The sequence below is a fragment of the Lampris incognitus genome, chromosome 11 (assembly GCF_029633865.1).
Source record: "Lampris incognitus isolate fLamInc1 chromosome 11, fLamInc1.hap2, whole genome shotgun sequence".
Taxonomy (NCBI): domain Eukaryota; kingdom Metazoa; phylum Chordata; class Actinopteri; order Lampriformes; family Lampridae; genus Lampris; species Lampris incognitus.
This window is the reverse complement of record NC_079221.1, coordinates 58241242-58251447: the sequence shown is the minus strand read 5'-3', so window position 1 is coordinate 58251447 and position 10206 is coordinate 58241242. Positions and strand designations below refer to the sequence as shown.

At 46.1% G+C, this 10206-nt stretch overlaps 1 protein-coding gene across 1 annotated transcript in view; it reads right to left on the bottom strand.

Moving 5' to 3' along the window:
- Positions 1-549: 549 nt before the first annotated feature.
- The window catches only part of znf385b (zinc finger protein 385B), a 26547-nt gene continuing 16890 nt past the window's right edge, over positions 550-10206 (bottom strand). The window contains 1 exon segment of the mRNA XM_056288974.1: positions 550-789. Coding sequence (XP_056144949.1) covers positions 550-789 — 240 coding nt within the window.

Sequence of the window (10206 nt, the reverse complement as noted above, 5' to 3'; positions counted from 1 at the left end):
ATGTGTTGAGGTCCACCACATGCCACGTCCCACAGTCTGCATGTGTTGAGGTCCACCACATGCCACGTCCCACAGTCTACATGTGTTGAGGTCCACCACATGCCACGTCCCACAGTCTGCATGTGTTGAGGTCCACCACATGCCACGTCCCACAGTCTACATGTGATGAGGTCCACCACATGCCACAGCCCACAGTCTGCATGTGTTGAGGTCCACCACATGCCACGTCCCACAGTCTACATGTGTTGAGGTCCACCACATGCCACGTCCCACAGTCTGCATGTGTTGAGGTCCACCACATGCCACGGCCCGCAGTCTGCGTGTGATGAGGTCCACCACATGCCACAGCCCACAGTCTGCATGTGATGAGGTCCACCACATGCCACGTCCCACAGTCTACATGTGTTGAGGTCCACCACATGCACGGCCCGCAGTCTGCATGTGTGTGCATGTGTGTGTGTGTGTGTGTGTGTGTGTGTGTGGTTTCCTGGATTTATAAGGTCAGGGGTCGGCCCAGACGGACGCAGCTGTGGTCTGCTGCTGACATCATCAGTAAGGACTGAAGAGGACTGAACCCTGGGATGACCTGATTGGCCCAGGAGCTGCACGCAGGAAGGAAGGAGGAAAGAGAGAGGGAGTCGGACGGGCATGGAGAGAGAGAGGGGAAGAGGGGGAGCAGGGAGAAAGAGAAAGAGAGGGGGAGAGAGAGGAGGGGGGGCAGAATGCAGGAGAGAGGAAGGCAGGAGAGACAGGAGACCTGACCACCTCCTTCTGAAGAACAAGTTTAGCCTGAGAAGCAAGGGGGAGAAAGGAGGAGAGAGAAGACAACTGTAAGTTACAAGCCATCAACATCAACAGCATGGGTGTGTTTAATAGAGAGTCTACGAAGGTTGAATCAGGTCATCTGGACACAACGTTTATTGACAGAAACGTGTCATCATCATCTAAGTGACCTCTTTAGTCTCACCTGACTGCAGGTACCCCACCCTTATAAACAATACAGTGGCACCCAAACCAACCACCAATTTCATATGCAAATATGGGTGTGACCATTAACTAGAGTTACAGTGGCCATGTGTACTATTCACAGAGGGTTGGGGAATAGTTGCAATCACAGCATTGTAAGATGGTGACAGATGTACTCAGCCCCCCCCCCCCCTCAGTTCAGGGATGGTCGTTCCCTCTTCACATAAATGGCCTCTTAATAATAATAATAAATCAATCTTATATTGCGCTTTTCTAATACTCAAGGTCGCTTTACAATAAATGGGGTGAAACAAGACGACAGATAAACATAACACAGACATACAGGGGTGGGTGGGAAGGGGGGCTACGAGAGGGAGGCGCGGCAGCCACACACGACACCAGCAGGACTCTCCCACTTAAACACACACAAAAGGGAAAGAAAAACAAACATCATAAATCACATAAATCACAGATGAAGTCTAAAGAGATGAGTCACAACCAATGACCTGAATGTGGGCAGCCCGCAGCAGTGTCCGATGTGCTTGGGGAGGGAGTTGGGGAGGGAGTTGAGGGAGGGGGCAGGTCGATCGCTCAGTCCCCAGCCTGCCCCAGACCAGGGGTGGATGAGCGGATGGGGGGGGGGGCACGAGAAGGCAATGGAGAAAAGGTGTGTCTTGAGACGGGATTGGAAGAGTGGGAGGGATTCTGAGTCTTTAATGATTTGGGGGAGTGAATTCCAGAGCCTGGGAGCTGCTCTGGAGAAGGCTCGGTCACCAAAGCCGCAGAGGTTGGACCTGGGGGTAGAGAGAAGGGAGGCTGAGGTGGATCTGAGGGACCGAGAGGGTTGGTAGGGGTAGAGGAGGTTGGTGAGGTATGGGGGAGCCAGGTTGTGAAGGGCTTTATAAGTAAGAACCAGGAGTTTGTAATTGATCCGGTGGGAGATGGGTAGCCAGTGGAGGTCTTTTAGGACTGGGGTGATGTGGTGCCAGGAGTTAGTGAAAGTTAAAAGTTGGGCGGATGCATTCTGGACCAATTGGAGTCTCTTGATAGAGCTAGCACTGATGCCATAGAGGAGTGAGTTGCAGTAATCAAGGCGGGAGGAGATGGAGGCATGGATCAGTATCTCAGCAGCAGGGCAAGTGAGACAGAATCTTATTTTCACAATGTTGCGAAGGTGGTAGAAGAAGGATTTGACCATTTGGCGGATATGTGGCTCGAGGTAGAGGGTGGGATCAAGATCACACCAAGGTTGTGTGCCTGGGAGGAAGGGGAGACCATAGTGCCATTGATGGTGAGTGCAAGGTTGTTGATTTGGCTGACAGTGGACTTGGAGCCAATGAAGAGGAGTTCAGTTTTGACACTGTTGAGTTTGAGAAGATTTTGCTGCATCCAGACTTTAATTGCAGACAGGAGTCGATGTGAGAGAGGGGTGGATTGTGAGGGGATTTGGTGCTGAGGTATATCTGGATGTCATCAGCATAACAGTGGAAGTCCAAGTTGAAATGGCGGAGAATCTGACCAAGAGGGAGGATGTAGATGATGAAAAGGAGTGGGCTGAGTACAGAACCTTGGGGAACACCTTGTCTGTCTGTGGATGGAACAGAGGAGTAGTTGTGAAGTGAGATGAAGTGTGACCTGCTGGAGAGGTAGGACTGGAGCCAGCTGAGTATGGTGCCTTCAATACCGACATCTTTCAATCTGGTGAGCAGGATGTTGTGGCTCACGGTATCGAAGGCTGAACTCAGGTCGAGGAGGATGAGGATGTTAAGGGCTCCAGTATCAGCAGAGATGAGGAGGTCATTAAGTATTTTAAGGAGTGCAGTTTCAGTGCTGTGGAGTGGGCGAAGACCAGACTGGAGGGGTTCGAGTAGGTTGTTGGAGTGTAGGTAGGTTTGGAGTTGTGTGGCGACAATGCATTCCAGGGTTTTAGAGAGGAAGGGGAGATGGGAAATTGGCCAGTAATGGTTGAGGCAGGATGGATCAAGACAAGGTTTCTTGAGAATTGGGGTGACAGCTGCAGTTTTGTAGGCAGAGGGGACAATTCCATGGGACAGTGAGGAATTGAAAAGGTTAGTGAGGTAGGGACATATGCCAGGGAGGCATTTCTTCAGTAGGGGGGTGGGGAAGGGATCAAGGGAGCAGGTTGTGGATTTTGATGAGCTGATGAGTTCAGAGATAGTGGTAGGAGCAACTGGAACAAAGCGGGAGAGGCGGCGATCAGGGCGAGGGGTAGGGAGGTCAAGAGGAATGGGGAAAAGGGCGGCCGGAGTAGGTGCTGCTGAGTCAGATGCAGGGGACAGTGATTTGTTGATAGCGGCGATTTTGTCTGCAAAAAAATGGAGAATTTAGTTGCATTCTTCCGCAGTAGAGTTGAAGAGGGCATCGGTATCCCCGTTCAAACCAGCGTTCCTCCCTATCAAGGATGTGCACATCCTCATCCCTGGAAGAGTGGCCACTGGCCTGTAGATGGTGTAGACTGTGGAGTTCTGGTCTGATGTGTTAGCTCACACTTAACCAGGGTCTGTTTAATGTGGGATTTCTCCCCTTCTGCGGCCGCTGTGTCGGTGGGGATGTTGTCAGCTCGGTGGTCCAGCATCCTGATGACTCCTAGTTTGTGTTCCAGTGGATGATAAAAGTCAGACCTTAAGTACTGATCAGTATGTATTGGTTTACGGTAAACACCAACAATCACATTTCCCCCATCACCACTTGCAGTTTCACAATGTAAGAAGGCTAACCTGTCATGTTCCACATCCTCCCGGGTGAACTTGATGTGGTGTCCACAGAGTTAATGTGGTCGGTGAAATGTGCTACATCCTGAGATTTAGTTTTAACCCAGGTGTCGTCCACACATCTGAACCAATGGTGGTGTCCCTGGATAGGACATCAGAGCCTCTTTTCCACTACAGTTGGCCACTACAGGTGAGACTGGGGAACCCATAGCACACCCATGCCTCTGCCTATAGTACTGCCCCTGCATGTAAAGTACATGGACTGAAGGCACAGCTTCAGGAGCAGACACACTTGGTCAGTGTTAAGGGTGGTGCTATTGCTAAGGGTGGGGTCGGTTTGTAATTTCATACGGACTAACTCCACTGCTTCATCAACAGGAACACACGTGAAGAGACTTAACATCATAAGAGACCATTTTTTCATCCTCTCCATAAATATGTCCCTCACCTTGTCCACAACATTCCTAGTGTTCTGAATGTGATGTTCATTACTGCCTCCCAACGGGTTCAGAACAGATGCCAGAAGACTTCCGGTGTAGTGATCTATGGAGTAGGTCGCGACTCTCGGTGTTCCTGCAAAAACTTCCTATCCCAGGCACACGTTTTGCATTTTTTCGGTGTTAGTTTTTTTCCCAAAACTCCGTTTTTTTTTTGTCTTCTGGTCGACTACAATGTCTTCGAAAAATAAAAGCGGGCGCGTTTCAGCGGCACAACAGCAGCGGCCTGCTCCGCACTCCTCGTCCCCGCCTCGTAGTGGCTGCTCTCCCCGCTCGGACGGTGCTGCCGCGCCCATAGGTGATGTTGCAGCCCCCGATTTCAAGGCAGAGCTGCTCTAACCCCTTCACAACGAGATGACGATTATTTTTTTAAACTGAACTTCAAGCCGCCTTAACCAAGAATGTAACATCCATCAAGACGGAGCTACAGGCAGTGAAATCAGAGTTATCTGGTAGCATCACGAAGATTGAGTCTGAAGTGCAAGCTCTGAAAAATACCGTAGGTGAAACGGAAACCTCCCTGTCCACCTGCACCGACGACGTCGTCACGCTTCAGGCCAAAGCGGAGCAGCTGTCAGCCCATCTGGTAAGAGTGGACAATAAATGCGAAGATCTTGAGGCGAGATCAGGGCGCAGTAATATAAGGGTATTGGGAATTGCAGAGGACTCACCCATCTCCTCCACTGCAGCGGCTATCTCCACTCTGCTACAAGATCAAATCAAATCAATTTTATTTGTATAGCCCAATATCACAAATTACACATGTGCCTCAGTGGGCTTAACAGCAACACAACATCCTGTCCTTAGACCCTCTCATCAGATGAGGAACAACTCCCTAAAAAAACCCTTTAACAGGGAGAAAAAATAGGAAGAAACCTCAGGGAGAGCAACAGAGGAGGATCTCTCTCCCAAGACGGACAGCGTGCAATGGATCTTGTGTTCACGCAATTTACATAATACAACATTGAAAGAGGATAGCAGATGTAAGATGCTCTTACACTTGAAAAAGAGCCCCTCTTGGACCGCACTCAAGGCACTCTCCAGTCGAAGCCGAAACCAGGTGAGCGCCCTCGTCCAATAGTCGCTCGACTACATTATCACACGTACTGTGTGGATGTCTTGCAGCGAGCCAGAGCCCAACAACGGATCAAGATTGGGGACATGCTGTCTCTATCTTTCCCCATCACACCGCCAAGACTGCCCGGGCGGCCCGGGCTGCCTACAATGATACCCGACGCCGCCTCGGTGGGATTCCGCTATACGCTTTGGTCTGCTTACATATAACGGTGCCGAGGAGGAGTTTAATGAAGTCACCGGAAGACGCCAGCACATTCATCAAGAGACTGAGCAAGTAAAGTGAACTGAGGGAAAATATATAATGCTGACGATAAGGTGACCACTCAGGTAGACAATTACTGACTCTTTACTCCATATATAGTTTGGGGGGTTTTATATGCGCTACAGTTTGTGGGTATTGCTTTTACAGCCTGATTTTCATTCTTTTTTTTTCGATTCTGTGGTCTTTCCTTATCTTCCTCATATACAGATTGTGGTCTCTTCTTGCTTCCCAATAGACAGGCTGTGGTCTGCTTTTACCTGTTGATATATAGGCTGCGATTTTTATTTTTGCCTGTTAATGTGCAAGCTGTGCTTCTTGTTTTGCCTCTTCGTATGCGGACTGTGTCCTCTGGTTTTCCTTCTAGACAGAGCAGCCGAGGCCCTTGTTTTATACAGTGTGTTGTTTTTATGTTCCCTCCTTATATACAGTCTGAGGTTGTCCCTCTACTAGTCTCTTATTATATACAGTTTGTTGTTTTTACCATATCTTACACAGTCTGGGGTTATTTTCACCTCATTATATACAGTCTGCGGTAATTGTCAACCCATTATACACGGTCACTGGTGATTACTTGTACTTGTTTATGTACTGTTTGTACTTTTCGCTTTTGTGTGAATTTGTTACTTGGTGCCTTGTTGTTTATCATTACTAGGTTTTGCAGGAGCCCAAACCTTAGTCACATGTAGGTCAATAGCCGTAAGCATATGTGTTGGGGAGTTAGCACTGGGTTCTCCATCGTTTGGGGATGGGGGCGTGGTAAGTGCTGTGGGGGGAGGGGGTGGGGCAGTTTGGTGTTCAAGCTGATCAGTTCGTTAGAGATTAGTGCTTTTTTCTGTGTTTGTTTGTCTTGCTGTGTTTTCCTCTTTTTTTTAAATCGTCTTCTAATCTTTTCTTTAATCTTTTCCCCTTTCTAGAGGGGTGAGGGCGGGTCCCCGCATTCTTTTTCCTCTTATATCTAAATACTCAATATATGACCACTAATATTAGTAATTCAGGAATCCCTCATAGTGACTCTTCTGTTAGGTTTGTGAGCTGGTATATTAAAGGCATGGGAAGCCCAGTTAAGAGATAGAGAATATTTACTCATTTAAAACGATTTAAAGCTGACCTAGTATTTCTGCAGGAAACCCATAGGTGAACCAAGGACCAGGTCAGATTAAAATGCCCCTGGGTCTCTGAGATGTTTCACTCAAATTTCAACTCTAAAGCCAGAGGGGTGGCCATTATAGTTGGCAAGTCAGTTCACTTTACAGCTTCTTAAGTTATATCTGATAGAAATGGTAGATATTTAATCGTCTCAGGTACACTGTCTCATATTCCCATCCTATTATGTTAATATTTATGCCCCAAAATTTCGATGCCCCAGACTTTATGAATAAGCTATTTGAGCGTCTCCCATCATTGAATAATAACCTGTTTATATTCGAAGGGGACAGTAATTGCATAACTGACCCCAAACTAGACCGCTCTAACCCACAAACCCTGACCCCATCATCAATGTCGAGGTCAGTTTCTGATTTCATGTCTAAGAATGGTTGCATTGATCCTTGGAGATTCTACAACTCCCACACCAAGAAATATTCTTCTTCCTCTCGTATTATTATTTTTTCATTGATGCCAAACTAATCTCCAAAGCGTTGACTATTAATTACCATCCTATTGTTATTTCTGACCATACCCCTCTTTCTTTAGATATCCAGTTCTCTTCACAACCTCGGTACTCAGTTCCATGGAGGTTCAATACTTTGTTTCTCTCAGACGTTAAAGTCAATAAATTCATTGCAGCTGCAATTGATGAGTTTATTGCTATTAATCAGAACGAGATGTAACCGGTTTCTCGCTCACTGTTGTGGGAATCGCTAAAAGCGTACCTTCGGGGTCAAATTATCTCCTACTCTGCACATCTGAATAAAACCCGTAAAGCCAAACTGCAAGAGCTCTCTATCAATATTAGTCATTTGGACCAACAACTTGCTACTTCTCCCTCTCCCAGTCTGTTCCAACGTTGTGTTGAATTGCAGACTGAATTTGATCTCACCACAACCACTGATGCAGAGCACCTTCTTTTACGCTGTTGCGCCACATACTTCAAGCACGGTGATAAGGCAAGCCACCTCCTTGCTCACCAACTACGTTGACAGGCAGCTTCGTGCATGATCCCTAAGATAAAAGACTCACTTGGCACACTGCATCGGGACCCCACTGTCATTAACTGTGTATTTTGCACTTTCTACTCTTCTTTATATAAATCTGAATCTCCGTCTGACACCACTGAAATGCACTCTTTCTTAGATCGTCTCAATTTCCCCATGATAAACCCAGTTATTGTTAAAGAACTTGAATTACCATTGACAGTAGAGGAAATCACCCTTGCTATGAATACCATGCAAAATAATAAAGCTCCTGGCCCCGACGGATTTCCAGTTTAATTTTTTAGAAGATTTCAAGATAATCTGGCCCCACTATTGCATTCTGTATATAACGAATCGCTGCAGTATGGTTCTCTTCCTCCAACTTTAAAACAAGCCTCCATAAGTCTGCTTCTAAAAAAAGACAAAGACCCAAATCTCTGCAGCTCATTCAGACCTCTTTCCTTAATAAATGTGGACGCTAAGATCCTTGCTAAGGCCTTGGGCCATCGCTTGGAAAATATTCTCCCAAATGTTGTCTCAGATGAGCAACCCGGATTTATAAAGGGGCGCCAGCTGTTCTATAATGTCCACACCCTCTTAGGTATTATCTATTCTAAAACTTCAACAACAACCCCTGAAGTAGTTATCCCAGTCAATGCTGAAAAAGCGTTCGACAGGGTTGATTGGGATTACCTGTTTACTGCATTAAGTAAATTTGGGCTGGGAAATGTATTTATTTCATGGATGTGGCTCCTTTATACGTCCCTACAAGCTAGTATCACCACCAATGGCATTCAATCCAGTTTTTTCACATTATCTCGCGGCATCCGCCAAAGTTGTCCCTTATCCCCCCTACTATTTGCATTATCAATGGAGCCCTTGCCAATCTTTCTGAGATCTTCTTCCACTTTCACTGAGATATCACGTTTGGGCATGGAACTTAAGTTTTCACTCTATGCTGATGATGTGCTGTTGCATGTCTCAAATCCAAATCACTCTATACCAGCAATTCTGTCTGGTTTTCAGAGATTTGGATCATTTTTAGGCTACAACGTAAATCTCTCCAACAGTGAATACTATCCTATTAATGCTTTGGCAATACAACTCAATCAGTCTGATATCCCTTTCAAATTGAGTCCCTCCAGCTGTAAGTATCTGGGGATAAATGTAACCAGGGAACTGAACTCACTTTTTTCAGCTAATTTCTCTCCTTTGGTTTTTAGAATTAAATCTGACCTTCAAAGATGGGATAGATTACCTCTGTCTTTGACTGGTAGAATTAACACAGTTAAAATGAACATTTTGCCCAAATTTTTATTTCTGTTCCAATGTCTCCCCCTATTTCTGCCGAAACGTTTTTCTTGAACAATTGACGAAGCCATTTCTGGCTTTTATGGCGTGGAAAGGCACCCAGAATCAGTAAATCGATTCTTCAGAGATGCAAATTTAATGGTGGACTTTCTCTGCCAAGTTTCCAGATGTATTATTGGACGACACACATTCTAATAATTTCACTTTGGCTTAATTCAACAGATCTGCCATGGTGTAAGTTAGAGGCATGTTTCATCTTCCCTAATTCCTCTGCTTACCTCCCCTATTCCAACCAGCCCCTCTGGCTTTACAAATAACCAAGTGGTACGTTCCACCATCAAAATTTGGTATCAGTTCAGGGAGCATTTTAAATTTATTTCAGCACCCACCTTAGCTCCTTTACTGAAGAATCATTTATTTCGACCCTTGTCTACAGACCCCACCTTCTCTGTATGGCACGACAAAGGCCTGGATTTTTTTAAAGATCTGTATAAGGATGGTGTCTTTCATAGTTTTGCAGATCTATCATGTGAATTTCATCTCCCACCTTCTCATCTCTTTTGTTATTTTCAAAGTAGGCACTGCGTTAAATCTTTGTTTCCACTCCCCCCCCCCCTTTCCTCCAAGTCAACCCTGGGAGGAGTTTCTCAGCACCGATCCCCATCAAAAGTCACTCATTTCGAAGGTTTATAACAAACTTCTGTCATGTGGACAGTTCACCAGCCACTAAATCAAGGCTTCCTGGGAGTTTGAACTGGGCTTGAACCTGGATGATGATTGACGGGACGTTGCTCTTAACAAAGTTCACACAAGCTCAACTTGTGCTTGACTCACACTCATACAGTTCAAGGTACTATTTAGGGTTCATTTTTTTCCAAAGCGCGATTGTCACAAATTCATCCCAATGTCACAGTTGCGATATACGTCATGCTTCATCCTGCAATCTCACCCATATGCTCTACTGCTGTCCTTTATTATCTTGTTCTTGGCAGAACTACTGTGATACTCTGTCAAAAATACTTTCAAAAACTATAAAAGTCTGCCATATTTGGGCTCCCAGAAGGTTACTACCAATTCACCTCTAAGCAGTTAGATGTTCTAGCTTTCACTTCCTTGCTGGCGAGACGCCACCTTCTTCTCCACTGGAAGTCTGCCAAAGCTCCCTCCAGCACTCAGTGGCTCAGGGACACCATGTCCTTTCTTAAGCTAGAGAAGATCAAATACACTGT